The 26,096-nt window shown below is 32.6% G+C and overlaps 2 protein-coding genes across 13 annotated transcripts in view; both read left to right on the forward strand.

Annotated features, from left to right (window-relative positions):
* The window catches only part of LOC142324124 (uncharacterized), a 34,117-nt gene extending 16,707 nt beyond the window's left edge, over positions 1-17,410 (forward strand). For 3 of the 7 annotated variants that reach the window (XM_075364803.1, XM_075364802.1, XM_075364801.1), the window contains 4 exons: positions 12,142-12,216; positions 13,114-13,206; positions 14,084-14,144; positions 17,006-17,410. In XM_075364803.1, the coding sequence (XP_075220918.1) occupies positions 12,142-12,216; positions 13,114-13,206; positions 14,084-14,144; positions 17,006-17,238 (462 nt within the window). In that variant the 3' untranslated portion in view covers positions 17,239-17,410. The other 4 variants (XM_075364805.1, XM_075364804.1, XM_075364799.1 and 1 more) reach the window with 3 other exon arrangements.
* LOC142324123 (cell adhesion molecule 1-like) overlaps positions 1-26,096 on the forward strand; it is a 508,688-nt gene that overhangs the window by 87,966 nt on the left and 394,626 nt on the right. The gene's annotated exons all lie outside the window — the stretch shown is intronic.

Here is a 26,096-nt window from a genome sequence, read left to right on the forward strand (position 1 = left end):
AAATAAAAGACGAATTAAGCAGAGGCTCAGAATAGCAGGTGGACTGAGATATGAAGAGGCCAACATGAGATACATAGAGGCAAGAAGAACACTAAATAGAACAATAAGAAAAGAAAAGAGAGACCATTGGGCAAGGCTATGTGAAGAACTCGATAATTACCAAAAGGTTCGGTAGGTGTCTCCCTGTAATTACAAATGAAGAAACAGAAAGGATAATCCCCAGCCTATTCCCGCATTTCACGCCCGATGAGAGAAGACACACTGAATGTGAGAGTAGACGTTTTGCAATGAGTGAGCTCTTATGCGCTGGACGTATGTTAGCTATAAAGAAGAGTCCTGCTCCGGATTATATCCCAGCGGCAATTATCAAGAAACTTATCAATCAAGCTCCATGGGAGATGCTAGAGGTGGTCAGTCATGGCCTAGTAAACAAGACTTTCCCGGAGTGTTGGAAGGAGGCGAGAGTTGTGTTATTACCGAAGAGCACAGATGAAAGAGGAAATATGACGTATAGACCATTGAGCCTCCTGAACACAATGGGAACTAGACAGATTCCATTAATGGTATCACTTGACGTGAAGAATGCATTCCGTACAATAGCATGGAGACACATAAATATGGGCATGGAAGAGAAGAGAATCAGCTCATACCTGCGGAGACAGAAGATGAAGTACGCTTCAATATGACAGGCGGTGTGCCGCAAGGTTCAGTACTGGGCCCATTACTATGGGTCCTGGTCTTTGATGGCATACTAAGTTTAAGGCATCCAGAAGGGGTACAGCTTATTGCTTATGGTGATGCTTTAGCTGTGCTCGTACAAGCTAAAACAATGGAGCTAAAACATTATTCACAATAAGACAAACCTGTCACTAGAAATAGTAGCTAGATCGTTGCGTACAAGAGGGTTACAATTATCTGTGAATAAGTGTAAATATGTCAAGTTCACCGGACGTAGGGTACTAGAATCGGTTGATATACACATCGATGGTCACAGAATAGAGGAAGTACAGATGCTAAAATATTTGGGAGTCAGATTGCAGAAGAACTGTCGTTTTACAGAACATGTTTTAAAAATATGTGATAATGCAGAAAGAATGATGAGAAGTTTGAATGCGTTAATGTCAAAGAAGAGAAACCAAGGGCTTTGAAGAGAAGACTTCTTGCATCGACAGTGACTTCTGCAATGTTGTATGCCATTCCGGGATGGTGGTCAGCATTCAATATTGGAAGGAATAGAGATAGAATGAAGAAGATACACAGAGGGGTACTCTTAGGAGTTGTATCGGCCTACAGAACGGTCTCTTATGAGGCCCTCTGTGTCCTTTCTGGAGTTTTCCCTATAGAGATATATAACTTCTGGCAGCAAAGATGGCTGGATGCAGGGGTAGCTAATTGGACTAGATTATTAATACCTGACATATTAATATGGTCAAGTAGGCGTCATGATGAAATGGATTATTATGTTACACAATTTTTAACAGGGCATGGTTGTTTCAATGCATATCTTCATAAAATTGCCAAAAGAGATCAGCCTATGCGTATGTACTGTGTAGAACAAGATGATGTTGAGCATACCATTTTGAGGTGCCACAAATGGCAGGAGTTAAGGCAGCATGCAGGTATTAGAGGGAAAACGCCGAAGGAAACAGTTGACTATATGCTTGATAGTGAGGTAAAATGGAAAAAGGTTGCTGATTACATAAGAACAGTTTTAAAGCAAAAGAACATAGATGAAAGAAATATGGGGTACTAGTTTCTTAGGTGGGGTGGACAGCCTCAGCAGTGAGAGCCAGCATGCTGAGGTGTGCTGGTTTCAATGATCTGCTGAGGAGTCCTTGGGTGTGTTTGGTAGGAATAAAAATATCAAATGATCCACGGGCCACACCACGGCATTGAGGTATGGTGTGGTGCCATAAAGGACAAAAAATGAAAGAAACCTGAAAAGAGCCATCAGTTAGCCCGACCTGCCATGCCGGTATATTGCCGGTAGGTGGGGAGGGCTAATTAGAGTAACGGACACTCCCCTGGGTGGCGTAATACCATCAAGTCGGTCCGGCCCAGAGGAGTAGTGGAAAAAAAAAGGTAGAATATTATTATATATATATATATATATATATCTTTTTTTTTTTTTTTTTTTTTTTTTATATTCCCACCTACTCCTCTGGAACGGATCTTACAATCAAGTTTGACTCGCGCCAGAGGAGTGTCCTTTACTCTAGCTCGCCTCCCCGCCCACCGGCTGTATGTCCGGCACGGCAGGTCAGTTCACCGGTTAGCTCTTTTATTTATTTTATAGATATTCATCATACACTGATTACTGAGAGTCCACCACCCTTGTTCTCTCAGCAACAGTCACCCCTATTCTTTAATCTCTCTCTTTTTTTTATATGATATCATACCAACCCAACCAATTAGTTTAAAACTTAAGCCACGGAGTCCTCAGGTTTCTTCACCAGTTTCAGTTTTCTTTGGATGGGCAGAGAGCCCATCCACGCAAGCACGAACGAGCATGAGCTCCACCTTCGGCTGTCCGTCATCACAATCGAGCAAGAGCACCACCTTAAATTACCCGTCAACAACAAATGTACCTTAGACAGTTTTCAGTATCTTTTAACAAATTTTTATAAACTTTTGTTTTTTTTTTGTCTTGCAAAAATAATATGCTTGTGCCATCTTATAATATAAGAAACACAAAGTTTAAGAATCTATAAGTTCCTTCACCACTTATCCGATAAAACCTACAAACCAGAGCTCCATCATCAGCTTCCCCTCAACAACAAACAATTTCCTCTTGTAAGTTTTCAGTATATTAATACATTTTTATACATATTTTATAAATTCTTCTTTTTTTTTTTTTGGTGTGTAAACCACACTCAAAGCTATATCTCAATATTGCCCATTCTCTCAAATATTGACAAACGGAAATTCCACCTACGACAAGCCGTCATCAGCGAGCGGTTTCTTCTTGACGAGCTTCCTCGTCTTTCTTCTTTATAACTGCGGTTATAAACGACGAGATCACATTAAAGTTATCCTCGTTAAGTAGCATTTTATCCACCACATTCTCCGTAGACAATGGCCCTATACGTCTTACACAGGATTGCCTGCTTTCAGTCCAACGGTTACATTCAAATACTACATGTTCAGGGGAATCATATGCTCCACAGTAAGGACAGTTGTTGTTATCTACCCTTAGTCTTGCACATAAATAGGACCTGAACGACCCATGCCCTGTAAAAAATTGCGTTATCCAGTAATTTATGTCTCCGAACTTCCTTTCTATCCATGGTCGGATCAAAGGTATCAAACGATGAGTCCATCGTCCCGTGTTGGCTACATCCCAACGATGTTGCCAATTACGCAGCATCTCTTCATATGCTTCTTTAGAAGGTTGTCCACGCGCTATATTCACTCGCATCTCCGCCAGTTGTTTCAGCGGAGGAACTCCTGCAATTACGAGTACTGCCTCGGTGGAGACTGAAGAATATGCGCATATCACTCTTAAGCCCATGCGCCGTTGAATTCCTTCAAGGGCTCTTCTGTTCTTGTCGGCACGCAGAGCTCTTTCCCAGACTTGTATACAGTAAAGTAAGATGGAATTAACTACGTGAGCGTAAATCTTACGCTTCGCAGTTCTGGATCCTGTCATATTACCGAGTAATCTGCTAAGATTTTTGGCCGTGCATTCAGCTCGTTTACGTATTTCATTCACGTGTGCCGTAAAACTCCTCCTCTTATCAAGCCAGATCCCTAAATATTTGGCTGAAGTCTGTTGCTGGACAAGATTACCCCCCTACTCGGATTAGGATGTCAGATATTCTCCTACGGCCTGTCATGACTACGTATTTTGTTTTACCATGCGAAAGTTTTAAGCCTTTAGTGGACATCCAGACTTCTGCCATTCGTATCGCTACGTTTGCCTTCTCCGATACCTCTACTTCAGTTTTTCCAGTAACAACCAAGGCCAGGTCGTCAGCAAAAGCCACTGGGAAAACACCGAGAGGATAACTCAGCCCGAGAATTCCGTCATAGACCTACAAACCTATCCTGCAGGTAATTCTGGATAATTCTTCTTAGGTATCCAGGAATATCCTTATCTCTCAACGCTTGTAGGATCGCATCCCATTTCAGCGAATTAAAAGCATTGATCATATCAAGCAATATCACAATTGGTATCTTCCTGGTGCGCCAAGTACCCGATGCTGCTTCGTCCACCAGACGCATAACTGTCTTAACAGCACCCACCGTAGAACGCCCCTTACGGAAACCAAATTGTGCGTTAGAAAGGCCACCATGTTCTTCAATCGCATTTTTCAGCCGCAATTCCAACAATCTCTCTAGGAGTTTGCAGATGTTATTGATCATGCATATAGGTCTATATGCTACTTGTAAGTCATCGGTCCCCGGTTTCTTGATAAGGGCCAACCTGGATATTATTCATGATATTAAGAAGCTCTGCAGGCATCCTCTCTGCTAATATTCTGATTATCTCGGCTGGAATGCCATCTGGCCCGAGTCCCTTATGTAGCTTCAGTCTTTTCGCCGCCATTAATAGCTCACTAGCGTCAAGAAGTTCAAAGTTATTATCCACAATCTCTTCCCGAATAGGATCCGCTTGCTGAGGAAATAATTCCTTAACAAAACGATAGATCTTATCGTCTGTTAAGGCAGGTAATCTCTTCCCTAACTTGTAGGTAACAATTTTAAAACTTCTGCCCCATGGATCAGCATCTATATCTTGACACAGTCGCTTCCAGCAACTGGCTTTAGCCCTTTTAATTGATGCATTATACGCATTCCTTGCTTCCACGTATACCTCACGCGCAGCATCCCTTAATCTGGCATTCTGCCTACCCGATCTTTGGTAGGCTCTTCTTGCTTTCCATGCTGCCTTCCGTAGTTGTTCCAAATCAGGCGACCACCAGTAAGCATGTTGCTGCCTTTGGGGATAAACTAAGACCCCCGCTTTTCCGCATTCCTCTTGAACTTGTTCCACAAAGTCTTCGGGGGACATATCGCCAGCAAGTCTTAGGATTATTCTGTCCCTAAACCGTAAGCATCCTTTTTTCGAGACGATAAGCCTTCCCGACACTACACGAATTTCCCTGGATCGGGACTCAAATGCTATAAATAGATGGTCCAATAAACTCTCTTTATTAATAATCCTCCAATCAAAGAAGTCGTTAATATCAGTACTCGTTGTAAAGGCTAAATCAATTGCCGAACACGACATTCGTCTACGGAACGTCATATCTTCACCGTTTATACACGTCAGCCCTAGTGTATTAACATACTCACTCAGTTGACGCCCTCTTTGAATGTTTACAGTTCCCGCAAATTCGGTACTTTTGGCGTTAAAGTCTCCAGCGATTAAGACTTTACGACCTCTATGCCTCATAATTTCTCCTGCAACATTTTCTAGGAATACTACAAAATTATCTATTACCGCATTTGGAGAATTGTAGCAAGAAAATACCACGATTTCACCGAGGTCGGCCTATATAAAACCGTCACTGCTGCCACTGCTAATTATAGGGATCCCAGACACCGGAAAACCAATAGCTGCTGTCGTTGTCGTATCTACTAGCCATCCTGTTCCAGAAGTAAGATCATAAGGAGGTTCCGACACAAAAATCACTTCTGAGCGCTCCGTCAAAGCGGTGTCCCACGATAAAGCCAATGACTGTCGGCCCCTATTGCAATTGATTTGTAGAAATCTTATTTTGCAACAGTACACCGACCGGTCCTGTGGCCCTCCTTACCACATAACATGCACGTTGTCAGGTCTTTACATTGTGCTCTGTGATGACCCGCTTTTCCGCACCCGAAGCACGGTTGCGTACGGTCCACACCCTTGCAGGTCGCAGGGACGTGGCCGAAAGACCAACATCTAAAACATCTTTCTTCCGGTTCTCTTATGTACGCTCCACAATGAACCCAGCCGATGCGAACCCGTCTTTCCGTTAATTTTTTTTGCGGCCCGGAAGTTCGTGATTACGGTGACGTTTTTAGTTTCACCGTAAGCTTGTCTTATTGACGATAATTTAAAGTCTTCGTCCTCACCGAGTACTCGCGATAACGCAGTGGTTATTTCTTCTTCTGTTGTATCCATGGCTATGTCTTTAACATGTACCACCGTCCGCCTGCTTTCACGTGACCTGAGATCAATTTTAAGATCTGCCGCCTTGGTTTTCAATAACGTTTTCAGCTCGGCAGCTTTCGTTGAACCTTGGACCCGAATATATAAATCATCATTTACACCTTTCTTTAGTGACAAAATATCACCCACTTCTTCTTGTGACACCGAAAACTTGACAGTCCGTAATAAATCCGCGTAGGATCTTCCCTGCGCTTTAACAATAACAGTACCGCTATCAGTTACCGCGGGTGTAGTTCTTAAGACCTGTTTTACTTCTTGACGTCCTTCTCCTGGTCGGACATAAATCTTAATGTTTCCCTCCTGTTGACGAAGCAAGTACAATATAATCTTCCGTAAGCTTGTCCCGAATTTGCCTCCAGGAAGAACGAAAGTCGGCACTGCAGAACTACTTACAACTCTTTTCAAGGCAGCTAATATCGTCTTGAGTAATGGCTCCTCATGCTCCGATGAGTCATAAAATATTGTATATCGCGTAAATTGAATCGTAGAAGCATCACTACACATTATAGTAGAGATATCTTGCTTTATTTCACCTGGTTTCGCTTGGTACCTCCTAGATTCTTGAACGCTTTTATTTATCACAAAGTCATGAAAATGACACGTGTCACCCTCCTGTGGATATTCCTCTAGTTGTACAAGACGCTGCAATAAATCAATAGGCCATTTCCTATGTAGGAGGCGTATCAGATCATCGTCCGATGTTATATCCGCCATTATGTCCACTACTTGACTTTGGTGTGACAATTCAGTCTGAGTCGGAATCTCATTACATTGCTTCGGATGTGAGAGCTCATAAAGAGCCCTCACCGAGGTTCCTAAGTCTTTAGCTAATTCAAAAATCTTAAAAGCTCATTCTTTAATTTCTTTCTTAGTATTAGTGCTTTCATGAACTAATTTCACTAAATTTCCAACTTCTTTCATCAACTGATCAAAGTCTATGCCCTCGGTAGAATCACTATCTGTGCTAGCTTCAATCTCCTCTAGTTTACGTTTTTGAGGGTTATCACCAAGGGCCTCCCTTCTCTTGTCTCTTTGTGGAAGCGGGACCGTCCGTACACTAGGTGTAGTCTGCGGAGACACGCTCTCCAATTGGCTCACAGACTGTTCCTGCTGCGATACTTCCATCCTAACAGGGGAACGAGCCAGTGTTTTTTTAGGTTTAAAACATTTGTCAGCCATCTCACAATTCAGTAAAAGAAGATAAAATTATAAAATATTAAAAATCTAACTCTCAACTCAATCCCAATTAACTTGATACCCCACTCACTATAATCGGAGGGGGTCCAATACGGGGGTCAGGGGGTCATTTACTAGAAGCGAAACTAATAAAACTAGGTCTATATATAACAAGATTAAACTTGACTTCTATTCCAATAACTTATAAATTAAAATATTTATATACTAACACACTGCATGTTAATAACACACACAAATGCAGTTAAATGTAAATAGTTTACTCACTACTATACACAAGTAAGTAACACGCACAGTCTTAATATAATAAAGTAGCTTAATATTATATTTATAGGTCTCTTATCAAGAGATAACGCAGACAAAAGAAATAAATTTAACTCTGTTCAAGCCACAATAGCTTATCACTGTAAGCTATTGTTATTAATAATATAAAGTAATTATAGATAACAATTTATATTAAACACCTGCATCCATAATAATGTAGAAGCAAGCAACTCTGAACCTTATTGAAACTCAACACAAAGTTTTATACACTATTAAAAATGTAAAACACACGAAAAAACACTCACACCTACCTCGCGCACTCACAAAAATCCACCAAAACAATACCAATTGCTCCAGAAAACCTCTGTTTTTCCAGAAAAATTTCTCCTAAATTCACTAGACTATAACCAGTTTCAGTACCGAAGTACGGAGCCAGTTACAAAGCAACCAAACACTCTGACGTCGAGTCAGACACTCCATTATATATATATCTAAATCGTAATATTTAAACTCCCTCTATGAATCATGAGACCTTGCCGTTGGTGAAGGGGCTTGAGTGCTCAGTGATACAGAGTAGCTGGACCGTATCAGAGAGGTATCTGTTGAGAGCCAGACTAAGGAATGATTCCTAAAACAGGGCAGCAGCTCTTTCAGTAGTTGTTAAGGGCGTAGGTCAGGACGAATTAAACGGCCATTTCAACATCACTCAGTCGTCTGAGTACTGCGCAGCTGAAAGCAATGGAAAACTACAGCTGCTTTTTTTCCAAGAAAATGTAGCTTTCTTCATTTTCATACAGCACTAATGGAGGCGCCTTCCTTGGTAAAATAGTCTGGAGGTAAACTAGTCCTCCGTTCGGATCTCCGGGTGGGGACTACTGAGGAAGGGGTCACCAGAAAATTAAAAAATAACATTCTATGAGTCGGAGTGTGGAAGGTTAGAAGTTAAAAAAAGGTTGGTAGGTTAGAAAATTTAAAGTGGAAAATGGATAGAATAAATGTAGATGTAGTAGGAATTAGTGAGGTTCAGTGGGAAGAGGAAAACGATTTTGGTCAGGTGATTTTAGAATAATTACTTCAGCTTCAAATAATGGGCTGTCAGGAGTAGGTTTCGTAATGAACAAGAAGATAGGGAAGAGAGTAGAGTATTTCAAAATGCATAGCGATAGAATCATTGTAATAAGGATAAAATCAAAACCTAAACCGACAACTATTGTTAACGTCTGTATGCCTACAAGCGCCCATGATGATGATGAGGTAGAGTGTGTATACGAAGAAATTGACGAAGTAATTAAACACATAAAAGGAGATGAAAATTTAATAACAGTTGGAGATTGGAATGCAAGCATTGGAAAAGGCAAGGAAGGAAATATAATAGGTGAATACGGGCTGGGCAAAAGAAATGAAAGAGGGGACGAGTTTTGCACGAAGTATAATTTAGTAACTGCCAACATACAGTTTAAAAATCATAATAGAAGAATATACATATGGAAGAAGCCAGGCGATACTGCAAAGTATCAGATAGATTACATCATGGTTAAGCAAAGATTTAGAAATTAACTCGTCGACTACAAAACTTACCCTAGGCAGACATTGATAGCGACCATAATTTAGTGATAATGAAACGTAGATTGAGGTTTAAAAGACTGAAGAAAAGTTGTCAGATGATTCGATGGAATTTAAAGAAGCTTGAGGAAGAGGAGGTAAAGAAGATTTTTGATGACATCGCAAGAGGTCAGAGTAAAAAAGATAAGGTAGAAAATGTTGAAGAAGAATGGAGAATGTTATAAACGAAATTCTTAAATCAGCAGAAGCGAACTTAGACGGAACAAAGAGAAATGGTAGAAAACCTTGGGCTTTATACGATGTTTTGCAGCTGATTGATGAACGTAGAAAATATAAGAGTGCTAGTGATGAATAAAGTAAAAGGAACTATCGACAATTAAGAAATACTATAAACAGGAAGTGCAAACTAGCGAAAGAAGAGTGGATTAAAGAAACGTGTTCAGAAATGGAAAGAGAAATGAACATTGGTAAAATAGACGGAGCATACAGGAAAGTTAAGGAAAATTTTGGGGTACATAAATTATAATCTAATAATGTGTTAAACAAAGATGGTACACCAATATGTAATACGAAAGGTAAAGTCGATAGATGGGTGGAATATATTGAAGAGTTATACGGAGGAAATGAATTAGAAAATGGTGTTATAGAGGAAGAAGAGGAAGTTGAGGAGGATGAAATGGGAGAAACAATGCTGAGATCTGAATATAAGAGAGCATTAAAAGATTTAAATGGCAGAAAGGCTCCTGGAATAGACGAAATACCTGTAGAATTACTGCGCAGTGCAGGTGAGGAAGCGATTGATAGATTATACAAACTGGTGTGTAATATTTATGGAAAAGGGTCAGTTCCGTCAGACTTCCAAAAAAGTACAGTCATGATACCAAAGAAAGCAGGAGCAGATAAATGTGAAGAATACAGAACAATTAGCTTAACTAATCATGCATCAAATATATGAACTAAAATTCTGTACAGAAGAATTGAGAAGAGAGTCTAAGAGGTATTAGGAGAAGACCAATTTGGTTTCAGGAAAAGTATAGGGACAAGGGAACCAATTTTAGGCCTCAGATTAACAGTAGAAGGAAGATTAAAGAAAAACAAACCAACATACTTGGCGTTTATAGACCTAGAAAAGGCTTTCGATAACGTAGACTGGAATAAAATTTGTAGCATTTAAAAAAAATTAGGGTTCAAATACAGAGATAGAAGAACAATTGCTGACATTTGCAGGAACCAAACAGCAACAGTAATAATTGAAGAACATAAGAAAGAGGCCGTAGTAAGAAAGGGAGTCCGACAAGGATGTTCCCGATCCCCGTTACTTTTTAATCTTTACATACAACTAGCAGTTAATGATGTTAAAGAACAATTTAGATTCGGAGTAACAGTACAAAGTGAAAAGATAAAGATGCTACGATTTACTGATGATATAGTAATTATAGCCGAGAGTAAAAAGGATTTAGAAGAAACAATGAATGGCATGGATGAAGTCCTACGCAAGAACTACCGCACGAAAATAAACAAGAACAAAACGAAAGTAATGAATTGTAGTAGAAATAACGAAGATGGACCACTGAATGTAAAAACAGGAAGCGAAAAGATTATGGAGGTAGAAGAATTTTGTTATTTAGGAAGTAGAATTACTAAAGATGGACAAAGCAGGAGCGATATAAAATGCCGAATAGCACAAGCTAAACGAGCCTTCAGTAAGAAATATAATTTGTTTACATCAAAAATTAATTTAAATGTCAGGAAAAGATTTTTGAAAGTATTCGTTTGGAGTGTCGCTTTATATGGAAGTGAAACTTGGACGATCGGAGTATCCAAGAAGAAAAGATTAGAAGCTTTTGAAATGCGGTGCTATAGGAGAATGTTAAAAATCAAATGGGTGGATAAAGTGACAAATGAAGAGGTGTTGCGGCAAATACATGAAGAAAGAAGCATTTGGTAAAATATAGCTAAAAGAAGAGACAGACTTATAGGCCACATATTAAGGCATCCTGGAATAGTCGCTTTAATATTGGAGGGACAGGTAGAAGGAAAAAATTACGTAGGCAGGCAACGTTTGGAATATGTAAAACCGACTGGTAGCGATGTAGGATGTAGGGGGTATACCGAAATAAAATGACTACACTAGATAGGTAATCTTGGAGAGCCGCATCAAACCATTCAAATGACTGAAGAAAAAAATAATAATTTAAAATGCTTTGTGAATTAGCATATTCATTACAAAACAAAGAAAGCGTTTGGCGTTAACTAAAATTTATTTTCTGTATTGGGAACTCAATAAGAAATTAAAAAAATCACATCAGTTATTTTCTTTGCCAAATTAAAAGTAATTGTTCCACAGTGACACACAATTATTTCTAGATTCGTGATAATTATAATATATTATCATTATTGAGAAAGATTTTAATGAAAAAAATACAGTAACCGACAATATTCCTTTTTTTAAACTAAAAATTGTCTTTAAATGACTCAGTAAAGATTGAAATTAATTAAAAGCAAGCTATGATTCAAGGGTTAAGATTCCAAGATAAGATTTTAGTTGAAAGAAATAAAAATCACTATTAATTTTTTTTAAATATCGAATATTTATTAAAATATATGACTGATAATTTTTTAATTAAGTAATTTTTTTCTAAATTTTGTTTTATTGATTTAAATAAACGTAAAAAAATATATAAAATGTTTACGGCGATTTAAAAACTAAGGGAAGCATATAATAAATAATTTACCAATTTGATAATGATCTTGTACAGGAATCAGAAAAGAAAAAAGGGTAATTCGGATTATGTCATAAATACGTAAAATGGCTAAAAATACTCATCAATGATTAATAAACTGAAGTAGGAATTTTTAGCAATATTATTTCTACTAATCAACCAGGCGTAGTGTGAATGATGCGGGGATAGTGAAAGTCATGGAAATGTAAACAATTAAAGTTGTTCTCACATTTACAGATTATGCATACAAATTCTACATTGACGTCAATTCTATCCGAACATTGCCGATTACTATCCTATAAATACATGCACGTAAGTTTCACTTTACAGAAAATAAATATTCATTCCACAGCTGTTGCTGTTACGGTTTTTCTGGCTTATTCGAGATTCAAGCTATTTTTTGAATTGAAACGTATTTTATTTATTTTCACGTAAATAAACATTTTGCAATTATTTTTTTATTTTTAATTTTATGCATTTAATGCTAAAGTGAGTATAAGAAAAAAAATTATTGTTAATAGTAATTACAAAAGAGATGATTAAACTATCGATTGTTGTTGCTCTTGCTTACTGGTTTACATTTTCAAGTAAATTTTCGCTTTCAAAAGGAGACGACCATGTGAAGCTTGACTATGTTATAAAATTTAACAGTGAACAAGACAGTTTACCACTTGAAATGGTGACTAAACAAGCTTTTCAAAAACTTAAATTTAGTAGTCAAAAGATAGCAGAATTGAAAAAGGTAATCTATTATTATTAGTATAATTATACTTGTTTTATTATAAATAATTTGCCGTTTATAAAACAATCAGTTTATTTAAATTAGAATGCGTGTGAGACCGAATTAGTTTTAATTTAATCTATAGAAAAGTAGAGTAAGGATGAGTAAAAATTAGTTTTCATCTATAACACAATTCAAAAAGATATAAAAGATTTTCAAATTCATTTCAAATTTTATTGTAAAGAAAAACTAATTTTAATATTTATACAAAAAAAACACTTTCCATCCTTAAATTTGTTTCTTTCTTGAATTCTTTGATGGTAAACGTTTTCATTACACGCTGCTTAAGTTTTCTTTATCTTATATCATTAATATTATCCTTTTGAAAAAATATCATATTTGAAAATATTTTAACTACATGTAAATTAAGATGAAGCTTTAAACGTAACCGTCTTATTAAAGTGTATTTTCTGTTTATTCGGTTTCAGAATAAATCATTTATGATTAACTTTTGGATAGAAATGAACTCTGAGGATACTCAAAGTAAAATCATTGTTGTTTGTTCTTTAGTTAATATTACGGTGAGTTTTCACGTTTAATTTAATTTTATATGCTTTCTTTTTAAATAATATATTTATAGATTTCTTACTAAATTGTTAATAAAATATTTATATTAAATTAAAATATGCTCGTTTAATATTTCTTACTAATTTATGTTGTACGATCGGTGTTTTCATTTTTTTTCTTGTCCGTGATATTAACATATGATTTATGGATTTATTAGAAGATTTACTTTCAGTAAGTTGAAATATCCGCAATAAATGATAAAACTTAACGTAAAAAGAATTTTATATAGTATTTGACGGGTTTAGGTTTCGAATTACGGGATTTTATTTACATGAAAAGTGGTTAAGATTTTAAAAAATTTCAGAAACACATTTGCTTCTTTCAATTTTTAAATATAATTATTTAACATTTTTTATTTATATCTGAGTAAATATATATTATTTTGGGTTTCATAAATAAATCAAAATACAGTCATTTAATTTTATAAATTTTATTAGCGTAATGCATCCGTAAAAAAGTGGTTAAGGTTAATCCATTATGGAGAGAATATTACAGAGTCACCGTACCGACTGCTAGCGGATCTTGTACTTTAAAGCGTTCCTCTTTCCTATCCTTTTCGTATAATACGAAATGCCTTTATCAAAAATCACTTACAGCTCCGAGTGTAAATGTAACTTATTCATGAAAATTTGGTTATCTATTACGTAAATAGCAGAGGGTTATTAGATTTAAGTGCCTATTTTTTTATTGTGTGCGGTAAATTATATTAAAATTATGTTTGCTATGTCAGTTAAATGAACAACTGTTCATTTAATTTTGTAGATTATGAGAATATATTTAAAATGACTCATTTTTTTATTTTTTGATTCGCGTAATAAATTTATTTTTCAGATAGATAATCTGAAAAATGGTATCGTATATGCTTCATTGAAAGAGAGTGAAAGATTATTATGTGAGTTGAACATATTTTTATATTGAAACCTAGCTTTATGTTACTACTCTATTTACACACACTTACACAACACACATTAATGTCTGTATTTATAAAAATAAATACTCTTTCATTTACTTCTTAACAATTTCTTTTTTCACTATCTGAAATACAGAGTTTTGTCAGAGATCTTTGTTTTACCAAAAACGTAGAAGTACTCGTACATAAATTCTAAATTAAAAATAAAATTTTAAATGTAATTTATATTTTACCATTTCATTCACTGATATAAATTTAGTATATATATTTAGTATTTACCAGATAATAAACCTATTTATTATTTATTGATATAATTTTAATACATTTTTAAAATCTAAATTTGAATAATTTAAATAAACTTCCGCTAATAAATTTACTAGATTCATTAATAACATTCGTGGTTTTGTTTTATATAAAAATTGAATGATGTACTTAAATAATTAAGAAAAGAAATATATTTTCTAAAAGGTAAGTGATTTAAATTGATTGTTATTTATTTACAGGTAGATTGTTTTCTTAATTATATTAATGAATTGAAAACTTTTATTAAGAAAAACTGATATAATACGTTTATTAAGATAAACGATAAACTTAAAATATTTTTTCACGGCTGTATTATATCGTTTGAATTTTCACGGCTAGAACCTTTATCCATAGTGAGGGTCATTATGAAACAAATGTCGTTATGTGTTATAGGTGTTTAACCAATCAAAAGCATCATCTTTTCGACCACTGACTAATCAAATCCGGGTGTTGGTTAATGTTACAGCTGTTTTTGTTACTTTGATTTTAATCCGATTTAGTAGTACCAAGCAGAGGTTAATTTGACAGTACACCAAAAGCTTCTAGTACACTAAAAGTTTCTATATACAGTGTTCATCTTTTTGTTAATTATGTCGGATTCTGAGGAAGAAATGTCTGAAATACCGATCGATATTAAAGAAAAGGCAAAACTTTTGACTAATAACCTGTTGCCATAGAAATTTATTGTTTAATTTATTTTTAAAAAGTATTCCGTGAACTATGTATTCTATCATTGATTTAAATCAATTTTCCCAGTATTTTTTCAACTGCACAAAATATAAGTTAAGCAACTCTCTATAACGGCCATTAATGCACTCTTGTAAAATTTAAGACGCTTGTCAACGCTTGTGTAGAGTAGCTTACTTCACCCTCGTGCATTAATGGCTATCATCGTAGACTCGTTACATAATGTATTTTAAGTGAATTTAATATACATATGTATGTAACTGCTTTACATTCACCGCATCTGATATTTCTCAATTCACTTACATTCTATCGATTATATCTATTTATTTTCACGATCTACCAGATGACCTTCAACTATTTTTCATAGACCTACAACTCTAGTAAGGCTAATCATGTCATCGAGCCATGACATTGACGAGCATTGACATTCCGTCAATGATTTTATGCCATACGAAAACGCTGAAAAAGCGTTTTACTAGAACTTAAAAGCTTTTTATTAGCGTAATTTTACTAGACGCTTTCTTAATATTCAGGTTTCTACTTCAAAGACATTGGACATTTTTGAAATATTATTCAGATCTAATTTATCCTGCACTTGTGTTTGAGGCAAAGTTATTTTTGCTGTATTTCTCGGTTCATTAAAAAAAGACATGCTTAAGATTTTCTAACTTTTGTTTTTAATCTCCGGGAACATCGTTAGGTATTGCTTCAGAGGATGAAAATGAATGTTTTGTAACGTGTGAAAATGCCATGCCTGACCGGGATTCGAACCCGGGACCTCCGGATGAAAGATTTTCTAATTACTTCAATTTATCATTACTTATAATAGATTATAAAATCTGCGTGACCTTGGTAATATATTTTGAATAAAAAAAAAAAAAAAAATTACTTAAAAAACCGTTTATAAAATTTGTCCCTGTTTATTAAAAAAAATTACCATTTATAAAAACCGTTCATAAATTAAGAAAAATATAAAACTGGATTGCTTTGTCGACCGTCAAACACTCATCAAAATAAATACTAAGTGTAAAAGAAAAAAAAAAAAAAAAAAATATATATATATATATATATATATATATATATATAATTCTCCATCTAGGAGAACACTTTCTTAGTATTACTCCTGCAAGTTACAAGAAGGATTGACAGAGAGAAAATCAGATCATCGAAGTATAACTATACATACGGTTCTCTTGCCAGAAACGAAATCAATGATTCAGTGCTGTCTGAAATAAATCTTTTTCTGAGCTAGGTTTTTGCGCGTTTAGTTTCTTAACGACATAAAACCATATACCTTGAGATTTTATGTAATAATATTTAAGTTGCTTTTAAGTGTAATGTTTTATCCAACCTACGTGTTTCAACAACTGTTTAGCATAACTATTAATTTGCTTCATACAATTGGGATTTTCATATTTCATTCCTACGCCAAAATTTATGTATCTGAATATCATATTCGACCTAAAATCAACTAAAAGTCTCCTTAAATAGTCGCAAGACACACAATCCAATGAGTATATCGTATTTAATTAATAATTTTTCCAAACGTTTATTGCAGTAATTAAAAACAAATATTGAACTTTATTATTGTTTATTTTATAATAAGAAATTTAAGTAAATAAGGCCTAATGAAAATAAAGTATATCTGTGGAAAAGGATATACATCGTAATGTGTTTTATTCATGCGTTCATATATTTATAAAGAGAATGGATTTATTCGAATTATCTTCCACCAGAATTACTTACTAGCGTTTATATCTGGCCATTAACTATGGCATTTTTAATGGCTGCTTACTCTGAACTATATTTTGATGTGAAATTTAATTAAATATTGCCCTTTTATTTATTTACAGATTATAGTTTTCCAGAAGCAGAATCTTTGGGAAAACATTTAGAAACACTGTCAGTTTTACATATCGAAATTGTTGAGCAAACAAAATATATTGTTGTAAATCCAGTAACAGATCCCAAGGAAGGATTGAAGTTAAGAAAACATGAATCTATTCTTCTCTTCAAAGCTTTGCCTCAAATAGTTAATAAAATAGAGAATACGCCATTTCTTGAAATTGACGTAAATCTAATATGAAAAATATTAAATTAAAAATATAAATATAAACTGAAAATATTTTTACAATGTATAATTAGAAATCTTAAAATATATTTGGCAATGTTATTTTTAAAAGGTTTTCAAAATGTATATAAAAAAAAACAACACTGAATATGATTTCATTCTAATAAAATATTGTACTTACATGAAACGTTTTTTTTTTTAACGTATAATAAAACTTTAACCTTTCCCAAATACTACTTGGGAAAGACTATACTTGTTATAGAAGTGAAACTTTCATCGAGTTCCGAAAAGAAAATTTTCCGGATAACGTCATCTTTTAAATGGTACACCAGTCTGAAGCTTAAACAAGATAGATTTAATTGAAATAAAATCAATCCAAGTTAAAAAAAGGGCTTAATAAAAAATTATTTAAAAATCTCAATTCTTAAATATTTACGACAGATCATCATAACTACTTTTATCTATAAAATTTACATAGGAATGAAAGTGTTCGATTGTAAAAGATAAAAAAACGAATATTTTAAAAATATTATTTACACTGCATAAGAATAATTTCACGGGAACAATAAAAAGTTGAGACGGACGCAAAAGCGTAAAAAGCTGTTCTGCAACATATATGTAAGTTAAGTTTCGAACTCAACAAATCCTGTTTTTAAAAAACGAACTTTATTTTTATACAATTAATATGCATTTAAGTGTTAATTAATTATTAACTATTTAATATGCAGATATATAGTTTTACATCATTATGCGAACATGCTTATGATTTATAAAATAGAACGATGTGTATCGAATGAATGTCATACATGGACTAAAGTAATTATTCTTTACAATTAACAAAGGGTTCAGCTGCCATTGAATTCCAGCACACGGTGGATTTCTTAGTATTTAGTGATATGCAACACATGTGGCCTATGGAATATAATGCATCATCTATTCTCAGTAATATAACTTGTATAAGTAAGGACTACAGGAAAAGTTAAACTTCTGGGTTACATTCACTAATATTAAAAAAAGGTGAACTACAGTAGTAAAATGCATAAAAATCTTACATTTTAAATAATAAATTGTCATTATCATAAATTACACGAAATTAAAAATAAAACCGATTTTCCAAGTTACATTTTGTACAATCTATAACAATTGGAAAACAAAAGAGTTCCTGAGAAAGACGTAGTTGGGAAAGAAATTCGTACATGTAATACAGAGAAATTTTGTTTTAAGTACGGTATCATACATATTAAATAAATTGAGATACGATTAAAATTTGTATAAGCTGAAATGAACATTTATCTTTCTTGGATTTTGCCTTTATCATAACTTTGAAGGGAATTAGTCTTTCCAGAGTAACGTGTAATTTAAAATTTATAATTATTATCAACAAACAAACATAATACATATATATATATATAGAAAGAGAGAGAGAGAAAGAGAGAGATTTATGAAGAATATAACATAATTTTAGGTCATGTTCTAGTGTGGAAAATAAAGATAAAATTCACGTTAACATGGTAAGGATATGATTCATTAGTAAGTGTAAGCAGGCGAAAAATTTCGACCTGTTTTCTGCACCTTCGGTAAAAATGAAACCTTACTGTAATTCGCGGGTCCCAAATTAAGTGGTAAATTCGATGAACGATTTTAAAGCTCTTTTACTCTAAGCGTAAAATAGAGTGTTTTTCGAGTTCTTTTTGTCTTTTACCCCCAGATTTATAGAGAACAACTAAAAACACAGTTCTGGGAACTATTTTTTTTTTTATAGGTAGGACAGATTTAATATAATAAACTAAACTTATCACTATTGGGTCGTAAAGATTAGTCTGGCTTAATTTTACCTAAGAAACAGAAGTAAGGGCAACATTTTTCGCCTGCCAACACTCTGTAACGAAGCTTTCCGAACTTATGTTTATATGAACTTTTTTCTTTATTCTCATCAGTAAATCATGTCCTGAAATTTTGTTACATTCTTCGTGAACTATTCTGTATATACATATATAATATACTTATGTATAAGTATACATAACTTTTATTTTTATTCAGTATTAATTAACTACAAGAAAGGCGACATGATTAAAAAAATAGAAGTAAAATTATTTGCGTAATATTTCGTTTATATTCGTGATTTACTAGCGATTTCACCAGTGATGTCTCATATTTATAATTTTAATTTAACCCTGAAGTGTACCGGTTACTGTTTGTGTATTCATTTATATAATCAATTATGTATTTTATCTGTTCATAAATTGTATTCAATTTTAAAGCTGGAGAATAAGTTTTATTTCGGAATAAATTTACACATTATTTGTATGATTACTGGTGATTTGCAGTTTTATTAGTATTGCATTGAAAATGGAGTCATTTTTTCTTTATAAATTTGTAAAATGAAAGTATCTGTAATTAAAAGTTATATAAATATGTTACCTTAATCAGTAGTATTAAGCGGCTTATTTCAAATACTCCAGAATCTAATCAGCAGTTCCTTCATCGGTTGAGGAAACAGTTTCTATGATGTAAACTGCGGTTTTAGTTGTTAAATGGACACACCATGCAGCCGTTTAGTACATTCCATGTAAAGTTTATACAGTGATATTATTATATCATGTAAATACTTATTATTCATTATCGTTTTTATCGTTTAAATACGGCTAGAAAATATCATAATGATTTTAGATAAACCGAACTAGGAATATAAAAAAAAATAATTTTAAGTAATCGTAGTGCGTATAATGCAGACGGGGATAGTAAGTCGTGGAAATGGAAATTTACTTTTGTCTTGCACAAATTGTATATAAGAAAGCTATGTTAACGACATTAGGATTGGGTAATAAATATCTGAACATTACAGATTACTTTCCTATACATTCATGCTTATAAGTATTTTATAGAAATGACGTTAAATCTTCATCTACAAGTTGCTATTACACGTGGTCTGCCTAATTAAAAAATCAAGGTATTATTTGATTTGAAAAGTATTCTATTTAAGTTAATTTTCACGTAAATAAACATATTGTAATTATTCTTTTAAGCTTTACTTTCATGTATTTTATGTTCAAGGGTACATTATAAAAAGATTATACATAATAGTAATTACAACAGAAATTATTAAGCAACCAATTGTATTTATTCTTGTTCACTGCAGATGTAAACAACAGCATTATTAACAACAGCATTAGCGGTAACTGCACTGAGAACATGGCGATAATTAGTTTAAAAAGTTCCTTTGAATGAGAACGTTTCAATATCTTGAAAAAGAATTGGCTAAATTTAATAATTTTATTGAATTTTTTTATCATGCTCTTCGACAAAAATATATACCTTTCGTGTCTTAAATATATTTTTATAATTTTGGTTACGATACAGCAAAATCCTACGAGATATAAATTAAATATTTTTGCAAGATTCCGAAATATACAAACTGTGCTTACTTGTTAAATACTACTCGTATTTTCTAAATAATTTTCATTCAATAATGATTAAAAAATTTTCCAAAGACTCATATATGAATAATTGATTATTGAACGATTGTCTTACAAGAATATGGCTAGAAAAAGAACATTAAAATAATCAAGCCCCAGAAAAAACCGGGAGAGTGGTAGAAAAATGACTGATTAAAGATATAAGATGAATAACAATGAAGATAGAGGAGCAAATTACGGTACATAGTAGAAAAAAATACTTACGTCAACTGAATGATACGATAAAAGAGTTAATCAGAGTTAAAGAGTTAATCATGTTTAAGCAACTAACCGGAGTCCTGGTGGTGCCTCCTTTGAGGGATGGCATGCAAAAAGACCGAGTCCCATTTGCCTGGGCGGGGCTTTGCGTCCTTCCGAAGTAGTTTGAGGCAAAGACACCTCCTGGAGCTGAGTTTATGCTTAACTGCGTGTTCGGTTCCAGGGGGCGGGGAAACTACAGAATTATAAAAAAAAACCCCCATTATGATTGCTAGGTTTTACAACTTCCTTTAAGTTTTTATTTCTTTTCTCATATAATTATAGAATTATGTACTAACTGATGATCCGGGATCCGCGAAAGTTAACTTTTTGTAGTTAGATTATTCTATTACAGCGTTTGTTGTTTGTTTTTACAAACACCACAACACATTATTTTGAGACTAATTGGCACAATGGTAAGTGTGTTAGTGAAATATTTGAATGTTCAGAAAAGAAATATATATATATAAAAAACTTGAAACGCTAATTCTGAATATGGAGTGGGCTTTTTTGACTGATTGATAACAATAGATTTCCTCTGTTATTATATTACAATAAAAATTAAGAAAGTACAAAGGTATATGTGCCTCGTTTATAGCATTTTTTTTTCATAATTTTATGAATGGATTTAATAATATCCAAAAAGTTAATAATACAAAATATGACCTAAATAAATAACACAAACTAAGTTATTTTCTTTAGAATAAAAGAAAATAAGATTTATAAAAAAAGTGTTTCAGCTCATGAAATGCAAAATAAATAAAGTCAAAGGTACTCTGTGCAAAAAACCATTGTTCATGTGGCTATTATCTTCATACAGACTTGAATACTTTTTTTCTTTTTTTAATGCACAGACTACGTATCCCAACTGGATTAATCTTACAACAAGGCCTTTTTATACTTTACATCGTTTTTTTCTTGTTTTTTTTTTTTTTTAAAAAGAAAATAATTTAAAAAAAATAGCACACAAAAAGAGCATATTTTAAAACATTCTTTAAAATAAAAGAGTGAAAAAATGAAAAACACATTCTTTTTTTATCAGAATTATGAACTAATAAAAAAATTTTATTAACGAATCATCTTGTAAAAAGCTACCTGTTACAGTATCCACAGAAATTAAGTATATCAATAAAGCGTAGAAACCAAAATTAATAAAACGTGGAATAAAATATTACATACAACATCCATACAAAATGAAAGTTATATTCATGGTAAATTTGAAATTCACGGTTTTTATTTTTTTTTTTACGTTTAAAACAGAGAAAATGACCGATTATATTGAATTACATAGCAATCGCAGTACACATTATTGATGAAACATAATTTTCTGGTGTACAGTCCAAACTCACACATTAGGTGATGCGAGCAAACTAGCTGCTGCGTGTTAACGACTGTATGCAACCGAAACTTCTACAAATGAATCAATTCAAAAATAATTTTTTAACAAGTTTGTCAATTTCTTTTGAGATCGGTTGTTCTACACAGTGTAAAAAAACCTACTCGTGAACTTTTAATGTTTTCATAGAACAGGATTCGAAGAATATGGATCTTGTTCAATCGTATCACTAGAAGGTATTTTGATATAAATCTTTTCTTACGTAAGTAGTTTGTTAGTTGTACCATCTTTACACAGATTTCCTTCATTTTTATAGAAGTCATTTCCTTCAAAGTCATTATAGAAGTTGGAAATGATATGAAATCTCGTTCTTCAGTCCATTAGATATTCTTTTTTTGTGAGTTACAAAAAAGTTAGTATATGATTATGTTTTTCTCCTACCATGCCTTAACACATCGTTGATACGGTTACAAAAATGATACCGGATATGCAGAATGGAATTTTTTTTGCCGCAGTGTTTAATTTATTATTGGTTCCAATTTACAGGAACCATAAATATATAAGAATACTAAAAAAAAAAAAAAATGACATGCTGCATATGTGTACATATTATAGTGTACACATAAATAAATAAGTACATATAATAATCCGGAGAAAATTGATAAAATCCCAAATTTCAGAACATAAAAAGCAAAGAAAACACCAAAAAATAGTGCTATTAATCACACAGATAAGAACTAATCAAACACAGAAACGGTGAAACAAATCAAAGAACCAACAAATGGAAGTGGTGGAACGAAATGAGGAATTATGATGATGCACTACACCCTAGGACAGCTGATTCACCTCAAATCTCGCATAACTTACAGATCTAATAGTATACGCGTTTACTTTAGGCGCCTAACGTCTCCTGCTTTCCAGCAGGTTAACTGCGAGCTAGTTTACACGTTTGATCAGTCTCATTTTGTATCTTGTACTGAATAGTTGTATCTCCTTTCGAACGGTTGGCAATCCCAAATAATCATGTATTTCAGTGATTTTAGCAAACCACAGTGCTTCTGTTATATTTCTTGATAGATTATTCTGGAATCGCTGTACGCTGAATAGAATATATAAAATAAATAAATATCCTGTTACATCCTGTAATGCAACCAGGATGTTTACAACGAACCAAAATTTCTGTTTAAAAAACTCTATTTTATTTTTACTTCAGAGTAAGTATATATGAATAAATATTTTAGTTTAATGGTCCTCTTTAAGTAATCCTTTATGTAAGCTGACTAACAACAATAAAGGATTCAATTTGGCAAGAAAAATTTACCAATAACTTTCGCAGTAGTCATTTACTATTTGTTCTTAGAATTTTATGTTATTCATAACAGGTGTTTATATTTAAAATATGTAAAAGATAATAGAAAAAAATAATAAATTGAATTTTTTCAGTAAAGGTTAGAGACCGATTGATTAATATAATAACCAAAAATTTTCCATACATACATATCTATATGTGGAGCAGTTTTAATAATTAATCAAACATATTATGCAGTTTTCATTAACTGAGGGTCTGTAGATAATTGCGTCTTCGCTTGAGTATTAAAACAAAAGCATGTAGCTGATTATTTTTTTGTATCGTTAAAAATCACAGGTAAACATCTGTTTTTAATTAGAACTAACAATAAAACGACGCCCGGAACATCAAAAACCGCGATATCAACATGTTGTTGACATATATCTGTTTCCCAAATTACCAAACTTACATATAAATAGACAAACCGCTACTATTTTATTGTTCACCCTGACACAAAAAACTACCATCGGCAGAAGTCACTTCTGTCCAAATTTTAATTTCTTCAGAATTGTACGTGCACTCGTTGTCAATAAACCACCGTTTCAGGTATCTCATTAAGAAATTCATTTTATATTACGCATTTAATGAAAATAATAATTACGTGTTTATTATTTCCATTAGCCTTATAATAATGGTACTGAAAAATTTCAATCATTTTGATGGGAGTTTACCTATGAGCGCCCTTTAATAGACTAACTTGTAAAGACAAGTTATGACTTTATATACGGTTATATGTGAATATCTAATATATTTTGAACTAATTTACTTCTTATAAATAATTTGTTATTTTTACACTAACGCCTAATTCCAGGAATCTGATAAATAACGTACGGAGAGCGAGAAATTCATCAATTTTTATAGTGTATTAATTATATAAACAAAACACACATCAAATATGACTATTACAATGTACAATTAAAACTATAATTTCTGGTTTCTTTAGAAAAGTTAATGAATACATACAGAGTGTCCCGTAGGATGTTGACCAAACTTACAGGATTGAAGCAATATATAAAAATAAAAACAAAACAATTCATTTGGACAAATGCCCTTTCATACTTCATTTTTCCCACTGTCTGCTACTTTGTGATTTTTTAAATAAAAATTTATATCTTGAGATATTTTAATGAAATTTGGTATATATGTATCTACAAACATCTTCTGTAAAATAAATACCTTTAAACATTTTACCTTTACGTTTTCCAAAATGGAAATTACAATTTTTGATCTATAACAGATGTATTAGTTTATAGAAAAATATTTTATTTAATGAATTGGTTAAACCTTTTATCAAGAATAAAATGACACCTCATTTTTTTCAATCGTTTCATAAACAGATGAGATATGAATGAAAAATTTTAATTGTTGGCAATATTCTGTACACATTTACACATTATTCTGCAATTCACTTCAACGATTTAAGTTATATCTTAGCTGTTCATCTTCCGATCTGAACAAATATATTGAAATTTTTTTCACAATAAAAGTCTTCAAATTTTATCTACCAAAAAAAATAATTCGATAAAAATATTTACGGGGCTATTGGTAAATAGAAATTTTAAATGACCATCATTTTAGAATTTTTAATGGTAATATTTTTTAACGGTAAAAGGTATTATTAAAAAAATTTATACAAATTTCATTAAAATATTTCAGTCCGTTCTTAAAATTAGTTTTGTTTTTGAAAATAGACAAAATAACAGATAGTGAGACAGAGGGAAAATTAAGAGAGATAAGACATTTACACATGAATTTTTTGATGTCTTAAATTAGTCCTTCAAGTTTAGCCAACAACTCCCAGTACACTGTATATGTATGTATGTACCTAAGATTATATATGTATATATATATATATATAAAATCCCACTAAGTGGTTTTAAATAACTCGTTTCATTCGTGGATTGATACGTATTTTATAATAACCAAATAATTTTGTATATTTTATCTCTAATCAGAAGTCCAAAATTTCAGAAGAATAGAATTCATAACTAATTTTTTCTCTCAAAATTAATTAATTAAGATGAGTCTAATTTACATAAATAAGCCTAATCTTTTTATTCAAAAACCTTTTAACTGGGATTAAAAAAGATGGACTACAATTCTTTATAGAGATAAATACTTTTGAATTAAGCAAAATTTTAAAATTAAATTTTACTTAACTAAATAAAGAAATTATTTAAGAAATTTTTCTCATTAATTTAATTTCAAAACTTTTTTAATTAATACACGATTATTTTTTTCTTTTTTCCTTTACTGAAGTTAAATTTTATTTTTAACTAAATAATATTAAGCGGCTAACAAAATGATATTAAAATAGATTAAATAATGTACAAAAGATGTAATATGAAACTTAATTTTATTTATTATTATTATTATCATCATCTTTTGTAAGTTATAATTTTTATTAAGGCAATGGCTTTGAGGTTTATCTCTGTTATCGGCTTTAGCTAAGTCAATGTATTGTTTCTAGTAATCC

This window comes from Lycorma delicatula, chromosome 4 (assembly GCF_047948215.1).
Source record: "Lycorma delicatula isolate Av1 chromosome 4, ASM4794821v1, whole genome shotgun sequence".
NCBI classification, from domain to species: domain Eukaryota; kingdom Metazoa; phylum Arthropoda; class Insecta; order Hemiptera; family Fulgoridae; genus Lycorma; species Lycorma delicatula.